Raw genomic sequence first — 24,444 nt, 5'->3', positions numbered from 1 at the left:
TACCAGCAAAGAGCAAGGTGAAGGTGACGGACAGCTGGTAGACGGCATGGCCCAGAATGTTCTTCATCATGGTTCTGGAGATGAGTGGCTTGTTTCGGCCATAAGGTCTGCGCAGCAGCAGGGCCTCGGTGGGCGGTTCAGTGGCCAGAGCCAGAGAGGCCAGTGTGTCCATGATCAGATTGACCCAGAGCATCTGCACTGCTTTTAGTGGAGAGTCCTATGACACACACACACACACACACACACACACACACACACACACACACACACACACACACACACACACACATTAACAAACCGGACTCTACACAACAGAAAACAGAAAAGGACACAGACTAGGGAAGGCAGACTGTCCGACAGTCTTCCGATTCCATTAGTCCATTATCATCATCATCATCATCATCATCATTCTAACCAGATTATAATAAATACAGAGACAAATAATGCAGCACAGCATTATTAACAACATCCCTTTTTTTTTGCTTCAGCTTTTCTTTGGTTTTACATATAAAATGTTTTATATACACTACTACACTCCAAAAGTATGGAGACACTTCACTGAAATGTTTCTCATGATCTTAAAAATAATTTGATCTGAAGGTGTATGATTAAATGTTTGAAATCGGTGTTGTAGACAAAAATAGAATTGTGCCAACATATTCATTTCTTTATAAAAATAATTAAATGAAACACATTTAACGTAAAGTATGTGTTCAAATGCAAATCATGGCATGGCAAATATAAATACACATTTGCCATGCCATGATTTGCATTTGAACACATACTTTATGTTAAATATGTTTAATTTAATTATTATATTTATTATTATTAGTTTGGTATCAAAGCTACAGGGACACCAAGTGTTTCTGAAACAAATCAGATGAAGCACTTGGCATTCTCTGCACTCTAGTCTTCCAGATGCTGAGCCTTGTTTTCACTGTGGCATCTAATTAGCTCACAAGGGTCAATTAAGACCCACAACAATGGCTCTCATGTCATAGCAAAACTACTATCACAAAATCCGAGTGCTGTTCGGGTGAGAAGGTTGAGGTTTCACCTGTGTAATGCAGGCGCCTGTGAAAGCCACGATGACAGCCACTACGTTGACCGTGAGCTGAAACTGCAGGAACTTGGAAATGCTGTCGTAGACATTACGGCCCCACATCACAGCCTTTACGATGCTGGTGAAGTTGTCATCAGTCAGGATGATGTCGGAAGCTTCCTTAGCAACGTCAGTTCCAGCAATACCCTGAGGCGAGGAAGTGCAAACAAAACAGCTGATACAACAATGTGATCAAATGGGACTTGTGGCTAAATCTTAAATTTTTTTAAATAAATGTTCTCAGAAACTACTCATCTCTAAGAGTTTATGCAGAATCGTGGAGGAAAAAAAAAAACGAAGTGAGAGGCAATTCTGTTTGCAGAAACGCTTTGTTGATTAGAGAGGTCAGAGGAGAATGACCAGACTGGTTTGAGATGACAGTAAGTAACTCAAATAACCACTCTCGACAACTGGGGTGAGCAGAAAAGCATATCAGAATTGCGGAATAACAATAAACAAGCAAGTAAGCAAATAATTTGGTAAAAGAAATTTAAAAACACCAAAATGAACACAAAATAGATAGTACCACTTTTTCTGAAGATTGACTGTATATCACATGTATTTTACAACATAGTATTTTGCATTTGTTGGTCCCATTATATTGAAAAAGGGTCGAACTTAATATATTTTGTACAACGGTAGTACATTCAATCAAGCAATTTGTCAAAAAAGAATGTATTACCAAGATCATACAATTTTCTCAGATGCTAAACATAATAAATGGCTGATCTTGTTCATATTGTTGCCTCCACATAAAACTATAAGCTTTCTGACTCTGTAAGTGTCTTCTAGGGAAATGACAGTGTCTTCTTCAAGATAAACACGTTTCTCCGGGTACCAATTTATTCTTACAGCACCTTGGAACCTGCAGGGTTGTCCCTGCACGAGTGCTGCTGATATTGGCTGAGAATGAGAACAGAGTTGTGCTAAGCCAGGCAACCACCAGGAGCATAGAAACCTAGTGCCAAACCTAACTCTCATCAAATAAACCACACAGTGACTCCAACATAGCAACCGTCAACTACGACAAATAGGTTTATTATAACAAAGTACCTAACATTTGAGATTTAATCACACAATAAGCACGCTGAGTGAATTTTAATGTGGGAATGCGGTGTGTTTTGAGGAACGAACCTTTATGGGAAAATGGGCAATCAACTAAATTTGATATAAAGAAAAGTCCTTAAGAACTGCAGTATAAAACCACACAACAGTTACCATAGCAAAGCCGACATCAGCCTTTTTGAGAGCAGGTCCATCATTGGTTCCGTCACCCGTCACTGCCACCACCTGTCTGGTTCCTCCCACTGTGCTGTCAATGATGCCTGAAAAAAAAAGCATTCAGTCATACCTCCACAAAATGAATGAAAAGTTGATATGTTCAAAGACCCAAAAAAGCAGCAATTGGCAATCATTACTGGCATGAGGATCACTGAACTTCCATTCAAATGTGGAGGCACTGAGCAGACATACAGCATAATCACTATCAGATACATATATAAGGGCACTATGGAGTGCACAAAGCTGTTCTTAAAGGAAGCTTCAGCTATAGTTTGGCTAATGAGGTTCTTGGAAATTCCTTTTGTGCAGATTTGAATGACACGTCAGTGCCATATTTAAAACAGAGAGCTGCATTAGTCAAAAGCCCGATCTGGGTTTCAAAAACCTTGCAAAGGCCAAAAGGCCTTGGAAAACATTTGGTGAAAAGGAAGGAAAGACATAGATATTATCCTTTTAAAAGTACCTTTAAAAAAAGTACCCTTTCACCTATAATAGTCCTATACCAAATTTTTGAATTGCAAATAAAACACAGTTTTGTGTGAGACTTTGACTACCTTTGACCAGAGTGTGCTTGTCTGTTGGAGAAGAACGGGCAAGAACACGTAGTTTGGGCCAGACTTTATCAAGGCGATCTTGCTCCACCTAGGGGCCCAGAGGACCAAGAAATAAATAAATAATCAAACTTCTAAACACAAAGAAAAAGTCACAATCTGGGATTTCACAAAAATAAAGGTACAATACTGACACTAATCTTGTGAATAAATTAGCAGTCAAAAAAGATTAACCACATTTAGATGCTCAAATTTATTCTTCTACTTTGCTAAATCAATCCTCAACTAAAGAAGAATTAATGTGTTGCACGACAGTTTATACTTTTAACGGTGTCCATGAACATACCGATAATGCCTAGATGAGTTTATAGGAATCTATGATGTCTATTTGGATTAATAAGTATTGGAAACCAGGGCAAACTGGTGAAAGTATTTAACAAAATTTATTAATTTAACCACCTAAATCACAGTCTGAAGTCTGAAACACACTTTATATGAGTGGCACTCTGAGAAAATTGGAAAGGTGGATGTTGCTGTGGCCAAATTCTAAGAAAAATAGCAAAGCAGTTACTTTTTTGCCTGTCACATAATTTGACACCTATTCTTTAAGACATCAAATACACTATATGGCCAAAAGTTTGTGGCCACCTGATCATAACGACCATATGTACATTTTGAACATTCCATTCCAGATTTAGTCCACTCTTCGCTGTTATAATAATCACCACAGCTGTAGGAAGGCTTTCCATTACATTGGAGTGTGTGTTCTAGTGAAGGGAAACTATAATGCTACAGCATATAAAGACATCCTATACAGTTGTGTTTCACCAACTTTGTGGAAACTGTTTGAGGAAGACCCACATGTGTGTACGATGGTCCACAAAGGTATCCACAAAGTTTTGAGTTTTATGCTGTAGAGTTCCCCCAAACAATGTACAAGTTGCCTAGGATTTCTACTAAATTAGACTGGATAAATAACTACATTGGCCTGCAAAAATTCAGTCTCCTAAAAGGGTAACTCAACTGCTAACTTGAGAGCCAAGTATGCTTATGTTACAAAGTGAACATTATGCTTTGATCAAGTTGTTGGTTACATGCCATAGCTAATCAGCCATAAGCCTAATAGTCTAAACAGTCTACCAGCTGTTACAATTATCCATGATGCACCTGTGCAGTCACTGACGTTCTACAGATCGCAGGGGACAAAGTTGTGAAACCCACTGAATTAATCATTGCATAAGTATTCACTCCTGTTGATAAGAAATCCCTAAATTATTTTTGGTGCAACCAGGTGCTCTCAGAAGTCACATAATTAGTTAAAGGGAGTCCACCTTTCTGCAATTAAAGTGTCACATGATCTCACACCTACTCCTGGAAGGTTAAACGTAAATATACAGCATTATAAAGACCAAGGAGCTATCAAAACAAATCCAGGACAAAGTTCTGTAAATGTATTAACCAGTGAATGGTTATTAAAAAAATCACCATTAAATCCATTACTTAAAAAAAATGGAAAGAATGTGGCATACAACTGTGAGTCTGCCTAGAAGAGTGACTGGGTAAGGAGGGTATTAGTCAAAAAAGCAAAAGACACCCCATAATGATCAACATGATGGTACCACCACCATGCTTCGCAGTGAGGATGGTGTTCTCAGGGTGATGAGCACTTAGTTTTCTGGCCAAAAAGCTCAATTTTGATCTTATCAGACCAGAGTACTTTTTGCCACATATTGCCTAAGTCTCCAACATGTCTTTCGGTAAACTCCAAATGGGATTGTATATGGCTCACCACTCTTTAACAAAGCCCAGCTTCATGGAGTGTGGATCTCACCAAGCCTAATTGATATTTCTCCAGAACTTTGTCCTAGATTTGTTTTGATAGCTCCTTGGTCTTTATGATGCTGTTTGTTTAGGTTTGTTCGCTAACAAATGCGGATGCCTTCCAGGAGCAGGTGTATTTATATTGAAATCATGTGACAAATCATGTGACACACAGGTCAACTCCATTAAACTAATTATGTGACAACTTATAGAAACTGTGTGCACCAGAAATAATTTAGGGGTTTTAAAGCAATGGAGATGAATACTTATGCAACCACAATGTCAAGATTTTATATGTGTAAATGATTTTGCACACTACATTGTCCCCATACCCCATGAATCATGACATACTGTACAATACCAACTAAGTCCATTTTAGTTCCAGGCTGCAACACTATAAAATGTGGAAAAGATCAAGGGGATAAATACCAAGGCACTGTGTAAAACAATAGACTTTAAGTGTCAATTTCTTAATTTGACTACATCTGACAAAGGTCTTATGGGCCAATTTCTGTTTATATCTATCACTGATTTTGGTTTTCATTAGGCTTCCTCACCTCTCCCTTTTCATTGCGGATTTCTTGGTTAAACTCTTTGCCTTCCAGGCACAGAAAGTCTTCTCCAGGCTGTAGGATGCCACATTTGGTAGCAATGGCACGGGCAGTGTTGATATTGTCACCAGTAACCATGCGCACGGTAATGCCTGCTCTCTGGCACTTAGAAATGGCCTCGGGAACCTATAGAGAAAGAGGGATTGACTAATGGAGTAAACAGAAGGATTAAAAGGATTAGAAATAAATACTGTATGAATCTATATTCATAAGCGGTGTATCACAAGTCTGGGACAAACCGATTTGCCTCCATAAACACAAGCAAACTCCAGGCTGACATAAAGAATGAAAAGGGTTATTACGATAAGCTAAGGAGCAGCAGGGCTCCAAAGTTATTGACTGGTCTCAGATCAGTGTGTTGTCTAGTTCTGGGTGGCGTCTTGGGTATGAGTGCATGTCTCTAAATGGTAGGTGGTTAGGGTATTTTAGTTGCACTGTGTGTCGCCATGCCAGTCTGCGCTGCTCACTCAGCCATAGGGCTGCCAACACATGGAGAGGGCAAAGGGTGGTGTGTACATATGTGTGTGTGTGTGTGTGTGTGTGTGTGTGTGTGTGTGTACACATGAGGCGTGGTGCAGCCCTCTAATTATCTGAGCTCAATCTTGTGATGAATCACACCATACCCCTTATTAGAACCAATAAGCTCATTTATTTATAGATAATTAAAAAGCTCACAGCATGTGCACAGCGATGTCATATGTAGTCTACAAAACCAATTAATGCCAAATAAGGCCTTGGCTATACTGTATTATAAGTTCATACAAGTTCATTATACTGGTTGCAAATTCATGGACATGACCATTAATGACCAAGGGTCAACTTAGTTTCATTCCAGGAAAAAAAAAAATGTTGAGTAAAAAAATGACCCTAACTCTTTATCTGTTACCTGCCATTATACAGTTACACATAGCACACTTGAGCACAGCTGACATGTAAAGCTCTGCTCTGATTAGCACCTCTAAAATAATTGATTGTCTCTTATTCTAGTCCTATGCACACTATTTATTTTTACTTGTGTCTTTTCTATAGTTAAAGACAAAACTTTGTTAAATATATATTTTTTATAAACCTGTGTTTTGCTTTGAAACACAGGTTTGACATCCATGAGAGCAGAGTATTTTTTGTGATTTATTTATTTATTTATTACAAAAGATTAAACAAAGACGATTGTCGCTGCCTTATTTGCCCATATTTACCAAGAGTGCCAATATTAGTGGAGGGAACTGTATGGTTGTCTAAGTCGGTCAGAGGTCATTTCAATACAAAGCTTCCTTCTAATTGGAATAATTTTTTTGAGCTCTACTACCTCTATCTGTTGTTTTAGGACATGTTTATTTTCTCATCTTAAAACAACCTGTTTATGTTCTTAATTTAGGCGTCATTTTCTTTAGTTTATTTGTATCACAAATAATCTGAAGATAAACTGATTCAACTGGCTTTATGCTGATGTAACCAATGTTTTTGCTGAGTCTTTGTAGATAAGTTCCTTTTTTTGTGCAATAGCTGAGGTCTGTGGGTGTTGGTGAGAGAGGGCGAGCAAGCTGTTTGTATTTGTGTATGTGTATTATATGTTAAGTTATTCTTTTTTGTTTGTTTGTATGTTTTCTATAAGTTTGTACTTTGGGTTTTTGCACCCCCTTGAAAATGAGATGTTACATCTCAAAAGGGCTATCCTTTCAATAAATTTAAATTCACTATTCCACGGTGCTAGGGTAGTCAACGAATCTATGCAACCCCTAATCCACACCGTGATCTGCACATCTTAGCAATTACACAGCTTTTGATTTGTATACCTAGACCTGTTTCCGGTTACATCTGATAAAAGATGTGGGATTAAAATAGACTGAATCCATTATAACAGGACTGGGGCGTAGCCCATCATTCCACAATTACACCTCCATTATGAGCTGTTAGCAACTAACAGGTTAGGCTCTGCGGAGCAATGCTTGCATAATGATGGTGAAGTAGCTGCTTTGAAGGGCAAGCTCAACTGGGATTCCTCACTCAAGATGCTTCAGCGGCTTTGGAGGTAAAGATGTTCATCAAAGTTAAACGATGATTGTGCAAGCACAGCAAGGTCAAATCCTGGCTTTGAAAATGACAGGAAAGCAAATATCAATGCTGGTATCTTGACAAGTCAATAAAACTCTCACCTCATGACGGACAGGGTCTTCGATGCCCACCACACAGATGCAGGTGAGGTCTGACAGAATATCAGCCTCGTTGTCCCAGTTCGGCTCCTCGCCCGTGAATTCCCTTGTAGCTATGCAAATGGTCCTCAAGCCTTCACAGGCCATGGGTTCGATCACCTTCCGCACCATCTCATCCCGGTCCTTGGGCTTGAAGACCCGAGGCTGACCTGCAGCATCCAGAATGTAGGCACACCTGGCACGGACCCCAACAAAGAGAGTTTAATATTACACTGCATTAAGTGCCCAAAACAAACAGTGGCTGCTATCCAGTACAAAACATGGAGATTAACACATATGGTGCACAGAACAGAGGATAGAAAATCAATATCGCTTGGGTCCATTAGTAGTGGAGATTACTAAATGACCTGATGCAGCGTAAAAACAGAACAAGCAGGCTCTAGACAAAGAAAGATCTGGAAGATGAGAAATGAAATCTGTGTACTTGCGGAGGATGATCTCAGAGGCGCCTTTGCTGTACATGCGGAATCCTGAGCCGTCTGCATTTTTCAGTACGGTGCTCATGCTCTTGCGTGACGAATTGAAGGTGTAGACCTTGTAGAGGTTCTCCTCAGGAATCTCGTCGCGGATGGGCTGGTAATCTCTCTTCAGCTCCAGAACCAGTCCCAGGAGGGCACATTCAGTCTTATTACCCACGTGCCTTGGTAGACCACCTTCCTGCTCTGGTGACTGCAAAAATAAATAAATAAAATGTAACATTTAATAATAAATAAATAAATTTGACAAGGAAAAATTATTTTTTCACATTTATTAATCTTCACTAAAATTGTATGTACAGTGCATCCGGAAAATATTCACAGCACTTCACTTTTTCCACATTTTGTTATGTTACAGCCTTATTCCAAAATGGATTAAATTCATTATTTTCCTCAAAATTCTACAACCAATACCCCATAATGACAACATGAAAGAAGTTTGTTTGAAATCTTTGCAAATTTATTCAAAATAAGAAACAAAAAAAGCACATGTACATAAGTATTCAAAGCCTTTGCTCAATACTTTGTTGAAGCACCTTTGGCACCAATTATAGCCTCAAGTCTTTTTGAGTATGATGCTACAAGCTTGGCTCTATTTTTCGGCAGTTTCTCCCATTCTTCTTTGCAGGACCTCTCAAGCTCCATCAGGTTGGATGGGGAGCGTCGGTGCACAGCCATTTTCAGATCTCTCCAGAGATGTTCAATCGGGTTCAAGTCTGGGCTCTGGCTAGGCCACTCAAGGACATTCACAGAGTTGCCCTGGAGCCACTCCTTTGTTATCTTGGATGTGTGCTTAGGGTCGTTGTCCTGTTGGAAGATGAACCTTCGCCCCAGTCTGAGGTCCAAAGCGCTCTGGAGCAGGTTTTCATCAAGGATGTCTTTGTACATTGTTGCATTCAACTTTCCCTCGATCCAGACTAGTCTCCCAGTTCCTGCCGCTGAAAAACATCCCCACAGCATGATGCTGCCACCACCATGCTTCACTGTAGGGATGGTATTGGCCAGGTGATCACTTGTGCCTGGTTTCCTCCAGACATGACGCTTGCAATTCAGGCCAAAGAGTTCAATCTTTTTCTTGGTCTTGGTCTGGGAGTCCTTCAGGTGCCTTTTGGCAAACTCCAGGCATGCTGTCATGTGCCTTTTACTGAGGAGTGGCTTCCGTCTGGCCACTCTACCATACAGGCCTGATGGGTGGAGTGCTGCAGAGATGGTTGTTCTTCTGGAAGGTTCTCCTCTCTCCACAGAGACATGCTGGAGCTCTGTCAGAGTGACCATCGGGTTTTTGGTCACCTCCCTGACTAAGGCCCTTCTCCCCCTATCGCTCAGTTTGGCCGGGCAGCCGCCTCCAAGAAGTGTCCTGGTGGCTCCAAACTTCTTCCATTTACAGATGATGGAGGCCACCGTGCTCATTGGGACCTTCAATGCCGCAGAAATGTTTCTGTACCCTTCCCCAGATCTGTGCCTCGATACCATCCTGTCTCGGAGGTCTACAGACAATTCCTTGGACTTCATGGCTTGGTTTGTGCAATGGCATGCATTGTTAACTTTGGGATCTTGTATAGAAAGGTGTGTGCCTTTCCAAATCATGTCCAATCAACTGTATTTACCACAGGTGGATTCCAATCAAGTTGTAGAAACATCTCAAGGATGATCAGTGGATTCAGCAGAAATGTTTAGTTCAGCAGAAATGTTCAACAGAAATGTTCAGTAGAAATGTTCAGCAGAAATGTTCAATAAAAATGAAACTGGAAAGGATGATCAGTGGAAACAGGATGCACCTGAGCTCAATTTTGAGTGTCATGGCAAAGGCTGTGAATACTTATGCACACGTGCTTTTTTGTTTTTTATTTTTAATAAATTTCCAAAGATTTCAAACAAACTTCTTTCACATTGTGATTAAGGGGTATTGTTTGTAGAATTTTGAGGAAAATAATGAATTCAATCCATTTTGGAATAAGGCTGTAACATAACAAAATGTGGAAAAAGTGAAGCACTGTGAATACTTTCCGGATGCACTGTAAATGTTTGAATAACCCAAACTGAACTAAACATTTCCACCAGATTTACAAAAGTTTCAGAAACACAGATTTTCTTCTTACTTGACAAGCACAAAGCACATTCCTGACACAGCTCATTTGTATTTAGTGACGCCCACAAAACTCCATAAAAGGTAAAGCTACAGAAGGCTGGAAACACAGAATAACGACTAGTGGAAGTTATTTTGACTCACTTCTATGCCAAAAAAATAATAAATTGACAGCGACACAGCACCTGAAAAGGTCAAAATAAAGGGAGGGAAAAAGATGTACACTGTACCCAGATGATCATGGACACACAGTACATCACAAAGGAAAACTGCTGACATTCTAGACCTAAAGTTTTGCACAGCAATAAAAGATGATGCTGGGGAAAATGGAATTGATTAACAAGCCAGCTTTCATACTGTTCTTTAAACATCCATTCATTCATAAGCATGGCATGCAATGCTAAACCTCCTGTCAGCTGAGGCATTTGTTTACGGCTTAGGCCAGCACAGAATTAGTATGAATGTCTGCTTTTGATAGAGACTTCAAAGAATTTCTTTAAGTTGCTCTGGATAAGGGTGTCTGCTATATGCTGTAAATGTGAATAAATAAACAATGTGAATGTATACAGTATAATCCATATATAAAAGTGCAGTAATCCATGAAAATTATATGATCTAAAGCTGATCAATTGAGATTTACATTAAATTAGTCTTCTTATGTGTAAATTCCCCACACACAAGTAGGGTACGAACATTTTTTCCGAAATTACAGGATTTTCACAAATACCAAATTCTGTGTGTAAATGCTCCCATGAACCATTTATGAATAAATACGTTCGTATCCATCTTGTTTCATATCCATTGTTTGTAACAAGGGCTTTGAATTTCACACAAACACACAAATAGAGCATGTGTTTTTTCTCTTCATCTACCAGGTTTAATAACATTATCTTAACATGAACTGTTGCACCATGTACATTTGAACTATGCAGTGATGAAAAATGATTGCTTAACTATTATGATTTATGCTAAAACTACAGTAAAATTCTGGACTCACCAACAAGGTCCTGGTAATTTAAAGAGTTAATGTCATTGGGTATTTTTTTTCTAAAATATAATCAGAAGACAGCAGTGTGACTCAGCAGGCAAAATGACTTCCTCGATCACTGACAATAAAGTGAAGAGGAGAAATCATATATTCATCAACTATCCCCACAGGCGAGTAAAGGTTCCAGTGTACTTGCCCACTCCTATGTCTTGATTGCCTGGAAACCTAAACTGATTAGGATAAAAAGTTTAAATAAATAAAATAAAGATATCATTTCGAACATATGGTGAGATAGATAACTCAATTAATACTGACTAAGAGTAACAAACAAGTATATGATTATACTCTTCTAACAACATTTCTGATGTAGCACATTGTGTTTGCAACAAAAGGTGAATGCATAAAAAACAGTACGAGATGCGTTCCATTTCTACATTGCACATAAAAGATATCAATCTGTCTGGCTAGCACCTTTAACGATGTGACAAACTATTTTTCTTGGTCAGTGTTTCCACATACCTTCATGCTCCTGTTTGTGAAAAGTCATCTGTCACCCATGCATGTTATTTACCTCTAATAAAAACTGGTCTCCTGATTCTCTCTCCTTGCATCTCAGTTGATGTGTGTAGTGCAGCAGGTGGTGGGATAAGAAAAGATTAGCTTGTGCTACAGTTACAGTATCGAGATGAGTCATGGAGTGAGTTAGATACATGCCAAATGAAAACTTGTTTGGTGAAGAGTAAGGCTTTTTATCTTTTGTTTTCCAGTTGCTCATACATGAAATTTGCTATGGAGTCCAGGCTACAAATTCATACATGTGCCATGTTTCAACTCTTGTATGAACAAGATCAGTATTAAGTACATATACATGACCACAGAAGTCTATTCATATGTTGCAGGTAACTGCAAATGTTTACACTGACCACACACAAAAACTCATAAGTTTGGCTAAGTGGTCAAAGGAAAGTGAAAACATAAAAATGGGGTGAGTAAGTCATGGCTGCTCTCAAGCTGATGAAAAGGACAAAAGGACGAAGGAATCAATTAGTTACACAGAGCACAAGAAAGTAGTGGCAAAAAGTTGGCATGAACTGAAAACATTCACTCAAGTGTCTTCCTCAAGGCCACAGTTCTCATTAAGACGTTAAAAGCTGACATATTGCCAAAAACACTTCACGAGCTGACCCTCTTCAAGGTTAACCCATAAACATGCTACATTTTTACAGCTCTCTAGCCAAAGAAGGAGAGCAAGTTTAAAAAGGATAAAATTTGTGCAACTGAACCGAGTAAAGCTCCTCAAGGATATAAACGGGAAGAAAAAAAATCTAAACGTTAAGAGCTACACAAAAAAATGCATTATGATTAAAATCATATGTGATTTGTTTCTCAGTGTAATTTGATGCATGAAAAGTCTACATTCTGCATAACTGCATTTGTATTTGCATTATTTCATGCGACTGACCTCAATTATCTTCAGAAAGAAAAGGAGAGAAACAAAGGCTAAGTAAATTCTAACACAAACTAATTAGCAAATATTTAATATGTTCTGAACAATAAATTTCCAATTACTAAACAAAGAAAGCACATATATGGGGTAAGTCACGGCTGCACTCACTGCCTCACTCTTAACTCACTGTGCACAGAGAGTGTTTATCAAGAGCGATTTTCACCCACGAGTGGCTTATTATCCTCGTCAGAAACATTGCCATGACTAATTATTTAACCAGCCATTAATACTGCTAGGGTCCTGTGGTGAGAGTTTCCTTTAAACTATGAGGAGACTTTTTTTTTTTTTTTTTTTTTTTTTTTTAAATAACAGAGCATTGTTGAATTCTGGACTCAGAATTTGTCAGAAGTTAAGATAATTTTCTATACAACAGCTCTGTAAATCAAATCACAGGTTTATATTGATATGTTCATTCTAATACTGGTTTTAATAGTAACAATTCATTTACAGGGACTTGTACAGCAGTTGCTTCACAATAATTTAACGCTTATAAGAAAAAGATTAAAAATAGTTCTAGTAACAAAGTAAAACATTGTGTCATTTGGTGAAGTTTTCTGGAAGGAGATGTCTTCGTGTCAGCCCTTTGTACAGGTTAGAGGACTTTCTAGTGTCTCTTCAACATGGCAAGCTGCATCTTATTAACTTCAGGAAGACAGGTGAGGTTTATAGATGCTACAATGTAAGTGGTAACAGGAACTAACATGTTTCCTGGACATTCCACAATACTGAATGTAACTACACTCACTATCGATTTTATTAGGAACACCTGTACACCTGCTCAAACAGAAAGGTGTGGAGAAAAAAAAAAAAAAAAAAAAAAAAACATTCAGCGGGTGGCGGTTTTGCAGGCAGAAACACATTGTTTAGAGAGGTCAAAGGAGAATGGCCAGACTGGTTCGAGCTGACAGGAAAACTACTGTGTCTCAAATAAGCACTCTTTACAACCATGTTGAGCAGAAAAGCATACAAACCAAACTTTGAAGAGGATGAGCTACAACAGCAGAACATGTCGGATTCTACTCGTGTCAACACAAAAAACAGGAATCTGAAGCTACAGTGGGCACAGACTCTCAGAAACTGGACTGCTGAAGATTGGAAAACTGTTTCCTGGTCTTTTTCCTGTCTTCAACTGTCCAGTTGCAATGAGCTTGTGCCCACTATAGCTTAAGATACCTATAACAGTTTAAACTGTTAAAAAGATGACATGTTCATTAATAAATAAATAAATAAAAAGTAAAGCAAATTGTCATGGTATAAGAGAAATGAAACATAAGAGGTACAAGCTGTTGGAACATAAGTAACTTTGACTTGGTAATAGCAACTTCTTTTCTTATAACAGCACATCCTTTTGTGTTTTATTCTTTACAGACTTGATCACAGTTGTTTTTGCTCATAATATCGGACATTGGCATACAAATGTGCCACCAATTTGGTTATTTGGTCATTCAAAATGCAGACGGGCAATCATTCACAAATAACCACGAGGAAAATGTACTGTAGTTACCACTGTCTGCTACAGTAACGAGGCTGGTCTGATGCAATGTAAATACGTTTACAAATATACATTTTATTCCTTACGGAATTGGAGCGTCAATGATTTGAGAGTCAAAACTGTGATCTCTAGATTAGATCAAACAGATTATCTGAAAGCACGAAAGTCTACAATAAAACAAGGACATTTTAAAAACTAGTTTTCTCACCAGGATCTTGGTGGTGTAGGCTGAGTTGATGGAGATGCTGTTAACCATGAGCTCCAGAGTCTCAGGTTTGATAGCCTCAGGCTCTGGAACCTTCTTGTAGTGCGTGTCACCTATGTAGGCCTGCACCACGGTCATGCGGTTCATGGTAAGTGTGCCGGTCTTGTCAGAACAGATGGCTGTGGCATTGCCCATGGTCTCGCAGGCATCCAGGTGCCTCACCAGGTTGTTGTCTTTCATCATTTTCTGTTGAGGGGAAAAAAACAGAGCATGACACAATTTGAGCAGAGTGATGGCCCTTGGCAGCAAGTTCAATTCCATGTTACAAGTGTGTCAATGAGTTAGTCAAGAAACACGCTTCATATGGTTAAGAGCTCTGCTTATTTTACAAGTGTGTTTATACCACATACAGTTTAAATCAGTAGCTAGCCAACTAGATATCCACATTTTCTGAAGTTAATGCACATTACATTGTATGATATCAATATGTTTGGTTTACAGGATTTTGTTAAATCCTACAGAAAATATTCAGACAGCAGTTGGGTCCTCTGGAATCCACTTTATTTCCCTTATTTTCTGTTTTTTATTTTATATTGTTCAGATATTTTGGAATTTACTCTCCACTTTTCTTACAGAAATATTATAATAAAAAGTTCCAAAAACAACACAGATTCATATTATTACAGAATGCATTACTATTCCAAATAAAATTAAACCAAGCTTAAATGAAATTGTTAACTGCGTTTAGGTTTGGATGAGCAGCGGTCATTTCCCTCTTTTCCTGTTTTTCTGATGTGTCTCAGATTTCATGTGCTCATTGCAGATGATTAATTATTTAGAGAACCTGGAGAATGACTGCCCACCTGACTCATAACAGTTGTTGGGTTTTTGTTCAGCCTTAAACCTGATTTACAGCCGAGTTTTACAGTGTCATAGACAGTTGCTTTGAGAGGGCAAAATTTTTAGAATGTCCTGGGGAAAAAACAAAGCTGCTACACCAGCAGCATCCACATTAGAACTACTGTAAGAGTAGTTTACAATGGCCGTGGCTAAATTACTGCTTCCATGCTAATAAATTAATAAATTATCCAAATTTGATTCATATGTATATATTTTGAATTTCTGCTTTAAATATATAGTTGTTAAGCAACTGAACCTAGTAGTTTTGAAATAAAGTTTTATACAAATATAGCCCTTTTCTTTTACTGTTCTTGCAAATGTCACACCACCACAGCACATGCTTTATGTCATGTTTATGTCATGTCAGAATTGGGGTAATTAAAATAGGAAGGCTAAGATATTCTACAGAGCTGATCATGTCCTTGGACTAGGAAATGAGTCACTTCTATGGAAACCTTATGCAACCTTCAAGTCAAATAGAAAGTTACATGACACTATTTATTATGCAGGAAATGTCTGAGAATCATGCATTAAGCCAAATCCAGACATTCTACCCCTAATCACTCTAATAGCGAGATGGACCTTTCCACATTTTGTCCCACTGAAAGTGGGCAGGATTTATCAAGCTGATAGGAACTAATTTAGTCAAGCCGATAGGAACTAATTTAAAATCGCTTGCAGGAGCATTAACACAAACAATATTTTATCCATGAAAATCCGATTAGTTACGTATCCTATGAGAGCCCCTGAATTTGTGTAAATTTATATATGAGACTGTGACTGATATGCTTCAAATCATATAATTGGTGAGTTACTGGAATTTTATATCTGGATTACTCTGTCAAATACACACAGGAGTTTAATGAAAATTTGTGAAACTCATTTTATGAAACTAAATCCAAAAAAAAAAAAAAAAAAAAAACCAACCCAAATAAGAGTAATTAGGATAAAAGAAATGTGTCGGAGTATAAAAGAAAGAGTTGAGTTAGTGTGTGTCTGTGTTAGCCGACGCACTGCAATGTCTGGGCTGCATTACTGGAAGATTTTGCACACTCCATGCTTAGGAGGCACTCTTACACAGTTTAGTATCTTTCTTTGTCATGTGTTGCATTTTAATGGATGACATTGGCATGTGAATACGAAGACAACTGTTCTTTCAATCAGATCGGCCTACAAAAACATTTACTAAACCTTCGATAAATTAGGCTCATGTGACCTGAACACACTATTAGGCTCCAACACCTAAATGTGAGTGCAAAAGGAATTTGTTGACTGTTAGTGGTCCCCATAATTCATTATGAGTGGAAGAATTCTGGGAAGAAAAAAAACCCCAAAATGATATCTATGCATAACTTTTATTTGGCCCACCTTGACTGAGTAGGCGAGTGAAATGGTTACAGCAAGTGGAAGCCCTTCAGGAACAGCGACTACCAGGACAGTCACGCCAATGATGAAGAACTTGACAAAGTATTGAATGTAGATGGGTGTGCACTCGGCTTTCCACTCTCGCCCCTGCACCCCGAATGTATCGATCACAAAGTATAAGATGAGGATGATGACTGTCACGGAAGACATGATGAGACCTGCAGACAAGAAAACCAGTTAAAGGACAGTACAGCCCTAGAAGAAGGGAATGAGCAGGAAAATGTGTTCACTGACTTCTTATAAGCCTCAATATTAACAGCTGTGCACCATCTGAATCTGATTTTATTAAGACATGCTGTAGAAAGTGAGAATTATGTGGAGCATGGCCCACAAGCATGGGTCTGTTCTCATGCTCGTTGACACTGTTTCTTTACACAGCAAGTTAAATAAATGCACTGAACCAGGAGAGAGTATGATAAATGAACTCATTTACTGAGTTTGTGTGTTCATGATAATGCAAACAAGCAGTCGGTTCATGTCAAACCTCCCAGGAACTAATTAATATAAATATTCTGTGTAGTACAAAATAGCAGAAGAGCTTTAATTTTGGCCAAATCGTGTCATGCTGGGAAGCGATTATTATGTTAAATGTAATTCTACTCTGATGAACGGCCACTTCTATCCACACTGTTAATTTACCTCAGCAAAAATCCACCTGGAACATTTCTGAATAACATAATTGCATTAGATTGATTACAAATCAGTTTGGTTTAAATTCCCGGACCTGCTTTTCCAATCTGCACAGCCAATCTGGTCAGCTTGCCCTGCAGTACAGACTTCTCCTTCTTGGTGACATTGACCTTCTTCACTTCTTTCTCCTCTTTCTCCTCGCATTCAGCTCCCTCCTCACTCTTCAGAGGTTGGATCTCCAGAGCAACACCATCCTGGGTCTTGGCTGGAGGAGAAAGAAATGGGAATGAAGGAAAAGCATGCAAAACAAAACAAAAACAACAACAACAACAAAAAAAAACAGATAAAGGAGAAGGGATGGAGGGCAGAGGGAAAGAGTAGGCAGTTCAGTGATGGCTGGAAGTCAAAGAGAGCCAGAAACACTTTCATTTGTTTTGTTTTTTTTACATTAGTGGATATTAATGGAATGACTCAGATCTGGCTTAGAACAAGCTGTTATTAAACCAAGTTACTTTCATACATGAATATAATATTAAAGAAAGGTAAAGTCATAAATGCAAAGCTCAATACTAAACATTCCTATTAATGCTGTGTTGTATTTATAACACTACTGATCAATGATATGGCCTGTGAGACTATCTTTGCAGACCAAGCATACGGAATATACATACACAGTATTTAGACTTTCAAATCTGTACACATTCTATGAAACTCAAATAGTTATCTGAGTGAGAACTTTTGAAAATGGGCACATTTTAACTGAAGTCTAACTTCATTTTACATTTTAGTCTGCTCAGGAGATGGTGTTTTTAACATCTTATCTATTCACTGTGGAATGACTTTCCACAATTCTACTCTTACACTATTTGGTGACTCAGTGCTGCTTCATTTAACCTAACCGAATTATTAATTTTCTAGACTGATATTGGGGACCAGGCACTGAACAAAAGACAGATATGATCAGGGTAAAACCCCTTTCACAAGAACACTTATCGCTGTATCTTGAGAGTTCAACTGGCATAATTCAATTATTCCTCAGACAGACCTATTACATTACTGGACGTATGACCAGAATAGAAGCATAATGGGATCCAAGATCCAATTCAGGCTTTTTGCTATGGTCAAACATTGATCCCGCCCACCAATTTCCTGCCTATCTCTGCCGTGAGGACTGTTGGATAACCCACAGCCCCAGTACAGTGTACAATTATCCTGGAACGTCATTTCAAATACTGAAATGGCATCATAGGAAAATTAATGAGTCCCCAAGTAAAACAAGGCACTTAAAAGTAATACAAGGCACCCTGAAGGCTGAGACTGACGGGACTGACAGGACGCATGACGAGGAGGGAAGGGGGCGAGTGTGTTACAGACTTGACAAAATCCAGACTCAATAAATAACAACAAAAAAATAAAGAAATAAAAATTAAATCAGGGGAAAAAACAAACAAAAAAAAACAGATATACAATAAGCACAAAATGACAACCAAGAGGAAGAAGCAGCTGAAAATCTGGAGATTGTTTTATTCTTTTTTGATGCAGAGAAAGGGGGAAAAGAGAGAGAGAGAGAGAGAGAGAGAGAGAGAGAGAAAGAGAGAGAGAGAGAGAGAGAGAGAGAGAGAGAGAGAGAGAGAGAGTAATCACACAGTGACTGTGGAATACAGTGTTACGAGACAGCATGGGTTCCTGAGCACACCCTGGAAGGAGGCAACAGTGAGAGACACAAAAAAAAAAAGAAAAAAAAAGAAAAAAAAAAATACAAGAAATAGATGGGGAAAAAAAGAACGAATTACAGCCCACCAATTTGGCAAAGGGTGCAACTCGCACTCGGCCAACCCCAGAGCTTTGATTCAGGATATACAATGAATGCAGTCTTAACACTAACTTAAATAAAAAAAAAACTGCACAAGAATGCAAGCCTAAGAACTATGAGAGGAATAACTCTATACAGCTTGTCTGATTCTCTGCCATGTGGGTCCTGAAGCAGATGCTCTGTCCACAACTGCAGGCAGGGTGTGGCAGAGCCTGTGCACGGTGTATACACCCATTAACACTGAATAATCCTTGACACACACTCCACACACCTGAGCTAAAAGCAGCTGTGCACACATCATATGTCTGCTGTACGCTTAAAGAAAAACTCCATCCTGAAGCACATTTGGTGAATATTGCTTGGTTGATGCTGTATTTTTGTTATTCCTGTAAGTAGTTAGTGGTTCTTTAACATGCTGACATCAGGGGGGAATACAATCTCACAATCTAAACCATATGAGATCATGGTCAGGCTTCATTGTTAGCACCTAAAACAAAAGAGCAAGAGTGTCTTTTCTCACTCATCATTTTCCAATGACATGGGTACTTTCACATGGATATTTCTGTCAGAAAATAGGCCTTCAATAGAAAAGTCAACTCTGAATCACGTTAAATGCGTTGATATTGAAATATTTGTGATGCTGGGGCTAATTTAGTGGTTAAGGTGTAGTATAGGATAAGGCTCAGCTCTGCAGCAGATGAGAGTTGCACTCTTTCACAGGTAAAGCAAGACGGGAAGAAGCTCCCATAGGTTCAGCAGGAAGAGAGTCAAAGCAACAGCGTGAGAGAAAGCAAGAGAGAGAGAGAGAGAGAGAAAGAGAGAGAGAGAGAGAGAGAGGTGAGTGAGTGAGTGAGATTAACACGAGACTCCAAGACTTGTCGCTGAATGGGAAGGGAAGGGGGGGGGGGGGGGGGGTTACCTTTGTTGCGATTTTCAGGGGCTCCTTGTTTTTTACCTGTTCAGAACGAGAGAGAGAGGGCGGAGGACTGATATATAACATGGATTAAAGTAAATGAACCAGACATAAATCAAAAAGAAAACAAGGATTCAAAAACAGGATATAAATAAATTAATACAACTTCACACGTGTGAGTGTGGGCTAAAATGTGTCATCTCAAGAAACAGTCAATGCTTTTCATTTTTGATTATAGAATGTATAAAATGTATTGCCTCTGTTTATTTACTGGACTGTAAGTTTAACTGCCACTGATGTCTTGCTCTGGATACATCAGTCAGTAATCAGGCCATTACTGTTGAGAGGAAATGTATAATTGCTAATGCTGAATGGGATAAAAATGTATGAAGCTGACAAAACTGTCAAGGTGTTCAAACTGAGCAATACTTCAGGGACATCTTGCTACAATACATCATTCCATCAGTGCAATATTTGATGTGATAAAGATGGGACTTGAGAGAGCTGTTTTTTAAATGATTTAATGGATTTTTTTTCCATATGCAAAAGGTGCCAACATTGCTAACAAGAAACTCCTAGCAGTCATGGTCGGGGGGAATTTTACCACAAAACCCTAGCATATATCAGTGGACATGACAGCAATTTTTAAAAGCAATGTTAAGGAATTTCACCTGGATAAAGTCAGCGTGACGCAAAATAACCACTACCAGAGGTAAATGCTTGTTTTTATGTTCCCTGTCTTTATACTTTAAGTGAATTTCTGCCAAGTTAATTTTAGTTGTGATTGTTCTGATTACTGAATGTAAAAAGCAGAAAAGTGTAGCTTTCAGGTGTCTCCTATATCAGCGTAGCAAGAGGTTACAGCTAAACCTCAGATGTTGGCACCTCTGCATATGTCTCAATATGTTTCTAACTTGACACTAAGCTGAAGTTACACTGGTACAAAAAACAAACATGGCATAAACTGAATGTTGGAAACTCTAAACAAAAGCCCTATTTAACACTGGATTTACATTTAAAGTAGGACAATATAGAGCCAAACTTGGGAGTCAAAACCCATACACCCAGTGGAAATCAAATCCAGAGGGCATGGAGTGATGCCAGCAGTTGGTTGCATCTGTGTGTTCGGACAGTGCGTGTGTGCGCTGTGCTGACTGTAGGTGTAGCTGAGCAAGGATTTGAAATATCAGTTAAATGGATATGTGACTGTATTTCTACATCTACATTCATTTCTTCAGGAATCAACAAGTGTGTTCTGTTCTGGTCTGATTAAACAGTACATTTTGGAACAACTGGCTTCCCAAGCACATTGCCTTAGAAATGACACGTTCGGCCCAGCAAAGATGAGGAATGTAAATCTGACCAAGAAAACCAGTTAAGTTAAATAAACGTACACAAAAAAAGAAATGACGAAAACAAACAACATCAACAACAACAAAAAAATTCAAGATAAGGGATTAGTTTAATGTGAATTAAACCAACGTGGGGAGTTACTGATCTCCACTGACACATTCTTCGTCTTGATCTTTTCTTCAAGCATCTCTTGTGATGCTTGATCCTAGTAGTAGGTTAGTACAATGAGTTCTCGGATGGGCAAAAAGTAAACTGAATGATATATCACTCAAATGCCTCTTACCTCTGAGGGTTTAAGATGAGAAGGCTATTGCCCATGGGTATTTGAAGGGAAAGTTGGGGTGATTTGGCTGATTTCTACTAATACAAAGATAATGAACTATGTGCCGACTTACCTTTCTTGACCTTCTTCTCCTCCACTTCATCACCAGCTCCAAGCAGAGTGAAAATGATTCCGGTCTGGGAGTTCAAGCCAATGGCAGTAACAACCATCCTCCCAGATCCCTCCATGACATGAGTTCCTGAAGAAGGTCAAGGTTAAGAGTACATCAAATCTTAAAATTAGTAGACTGTGTGAAGACCTGAAGAAACTATGGTCAGCTTCAATGGTCAAAAATACAAGCATACACAGTAGATTCGAGTGTTATAAACTAGCTATAATCTATGCCCATGAGTCTACTGCGATATGTAAACTAGGGGTGGGCTTATTCAATTCAAAATTGTACATCACTTTCAATAATAAACACTGTGAAAAAGCATCATTATAGAAGTCTGGATGTAAATTTACATCCATAACGAACAAGTCAGAGGTGACAGTGGCAAAAAAAAAAAAAAAAAACCACCCTGAGAAGGCATGAGGAAGAAACCTTTAAAGCAACCGGACTCAAAAGATAACATCCTTTTCTGGGGTATACCAGATAGCTGGATTATCAATGATTACAGTGGTTATTCAGTTTGAATTATGTCTCCAAATTTTCCAACACATCTTTCAATGTATTCAACTGTACAGAAGATCTTTTTTTTTTTTTTTTTTTTTTTTTAAATTTAAATAGACATAACTAGCACATAAAGCATCAGGATACAGAATCAGCATTGGCTAAAGTAGTCAATGACAAATTGTTGCCTTGGACTGTACAAACATTTCTGTTGAACCAATATTGGCCATTATATTTTAGTAGACATGCTTGGAAGCATGGTTAGGCTACACAGTCCAGTTCTTACTTGAAAAATAGAGATTCATCAGAACCCAAAGTGGTGGAATACGGTGTCCCACAAGGTTCTATTTTAGGCCCCCATTATTCTCCCTTTATATCCAATTATACTTACAAGTTCTCCTAGATCTGTACTATTCCAGCATCACAGCTACATATAATGGAAGACCTTACTGAAGACATAACAGTTTGGATGAATAGAAATTTCTTTCACCTACACTCTGTTTTTAAAAAAATACTGATGTTAGGTATACGTCTGCTGCAGTTGGACATTGACTACAAAGTCCTGGTTAAGATATTTGATACTTTAAATCTATAAAAATATCAATATTTTGATACTTTATATTTGATTCTATTCAGGGGGTTGAATAATTTTGAAAATGGAGAAATAATTTTCAGTTGAATTTGGCGAAACCACTCGAAGCATTCGTTGTGTTGAACTATTTCAATTTTTTTTTTTTGTTCATTGCAAACAGCTGAAAGTCTGTAAATTCTGACAATAAACCTGATTTGCAATGGGGGTCGAATAATTTTGATTGCAACAGTATTCACTTTGAATAGACCATCCCTGGCACTTCACTCTGTTGAAGCAGGTTTGACCAGCTCAAGTGGTCAAAGACGCTTTCTTATATCACCCCAAAACTGTGGAATCGTGCTCTGTATTTCATTAAAATGCAGATTAGCAACATGCTTGGTTAACCCAGCCTATTCATCATTTTTAGGTCTTTTATCTCATTAAATGTCATCTTCATGATTTGCAGTAATTTCCATGGATTCATGAAGGATTCATTAGGGATTGTAGATTGTTTCATTAACAAAATCATACTTTTTTTTCTCCATACATTTTTTACGAAGTACATTAAAAATATATTTAAGTATTTTCCACAATTCAATAATTTAGTATTTGCAATGCCACTGTAGTGTTAGATGTGGGTTTTTTTTAAGAAATGCTATATGAAATTGTGGAGTTTAAAGCAGATACTGTGACATACCAGAAACTAGAATATTGGTTTGGATAATTATTGCACTATAAATATTTCATACTGTTCCATCCCTAATGTAGACTTAAAAGTACTAAACTAACAGGTACTCACCAGACAACAGCATTGGGTCTTTCTCAAGAGACTTCTTTACTTGATCTGACTCCCCGGTCAGGGAGCTCTCATCAATCTTCAGGTCATTGCCTTGGATCAGTATCCCATCTGCAGGAAGGAGGTCACCTGAGAACACAGTGAATGATGAGCCATGTGTTTTCTTTATGGTTGAGCAATGAATGTTCAACTGACCTATGCAAATAAATTCTTTAATTTTCTAGCTACAAAATGGGAAGATTTTAAAATATCAAAAATATCTAGATTTTTTTCTGCTTTGAAATCCTCATATCTATTTCTATCTATCTATCTATCTATCTATCTATCTATCTCTCATATGAACAAATGTCTGGCAAGGGATTTAAAAAGATCTCCAAATTATTTGAAATGCATCACTCCACTGTAAGGAAAATAACCTGCAAATGGTGCAGATTTCAGACAACTGCCATTTTGGCAGTCACAGTTAATTCAGCTGAATAGCAGACCATCTGATGCAAAAAGAAGTCTCCAAGAACCCCAAAATTTAATCACAGGATCTGCTAGTAAGTCTTGCAACTATTGTTGTCAAAGTGCATGCTTCTACAATCAGAAAGGGATTGCACAAAATTGACCTGCATGGGAGACGTGCCAGGAAAAAGCCTTTGCACGACTACAGTTTGCCAATGAGCATATAGGCAAAGAACAGGCCTTTTGGAATAATGTGCTCTGGACAGACAAATCAAAGATAGAGTTGTTTGGCCACAGTGATGGCAGACATGTTTGGCACAGAACAAAGACA

General features: G+C 38.3%; 1 protein-coding gene across 3 annotated transcripts in view; it reads right to left on the bottom strand.

Annotated features, from left to right (window-relative positions):
* The window catches only part of atp2b4 (ATPase plasma membrane Ca2+ transporting 4), a 124,267-nt gene that overhangs the window by 26,289 nt on the left and 73,534 nt on the right, over positions 1-24,444 (bottom strand). For 2 of the 3 annotated variants that reach the window (XM_053652658.1, XM_053652657.1), the window contains 13 exons: positions 23,670-23,795; positions 21,760-21,885; positions 20,018-20,053; positions 17,380-17,550; positions 16,599-16,813; positions 14,334-14,576; positions 8,001-8,245; positions 7,520-7,751; positions 5,313-5,492; positions 2,938-3,025; positions 2,321-2,427; positions 1,058-1,249; positions 4-217 (listed from right to left, as the gene is read on the bottom strand). In XM_053652658.1, coding sequence (XP_053508633.1) covers positions 4-217; positions 1,058-1,249; positions 2,321-2,427; positions 2,938-3,025; positions 5,313-5,492; positions 7,520-7,751; positions 8,001-8,245; positions 14,334-14,576; positions 16,599-16,813; positions 17,380-17,550; positions 20,018-20,053; positions 21,760-21,885; positions 23,670-23,795 — 2,175 coding nt within the window. The remainder of the gene's footprint in view (positions 1-3; positions 218-1,057; positions 1,250-2,320; positions 2,428-2,937; positions 3,026-5,312; positions 5,493-7,519; positions 7,752-8,000; positions 8,246-14,333; positions 14,577-16,598; positions 16,814-17,379; positions 17,551-20,017; positions 20,054-21,759; positions 21,886-23,669; positions 23,796-24,444) is intronic. The other variant, XM_053652659.1, reaches the window with a different exon arrangement.

This window comes from Ictalurus furcatus, chromosome 21 (assembly GCF_023375685.1).
Source record: "Ictalurus furcatus strain D&B chromosome 21, Billie_1.0, whole genome shotgun sequence".
In the NCBI taxonomy this organism is placed as follows: Eukaryota; Metazoa; Chordata; class Actinopteri; order Siluriformes; family Ictaluridae; genus Ictalurus; species Ictalurus furcatus.
Note: the sequence above shows the minus strand (reverse complement) of the source record. Positions and strands in the feature narration are given on the sequence as shown.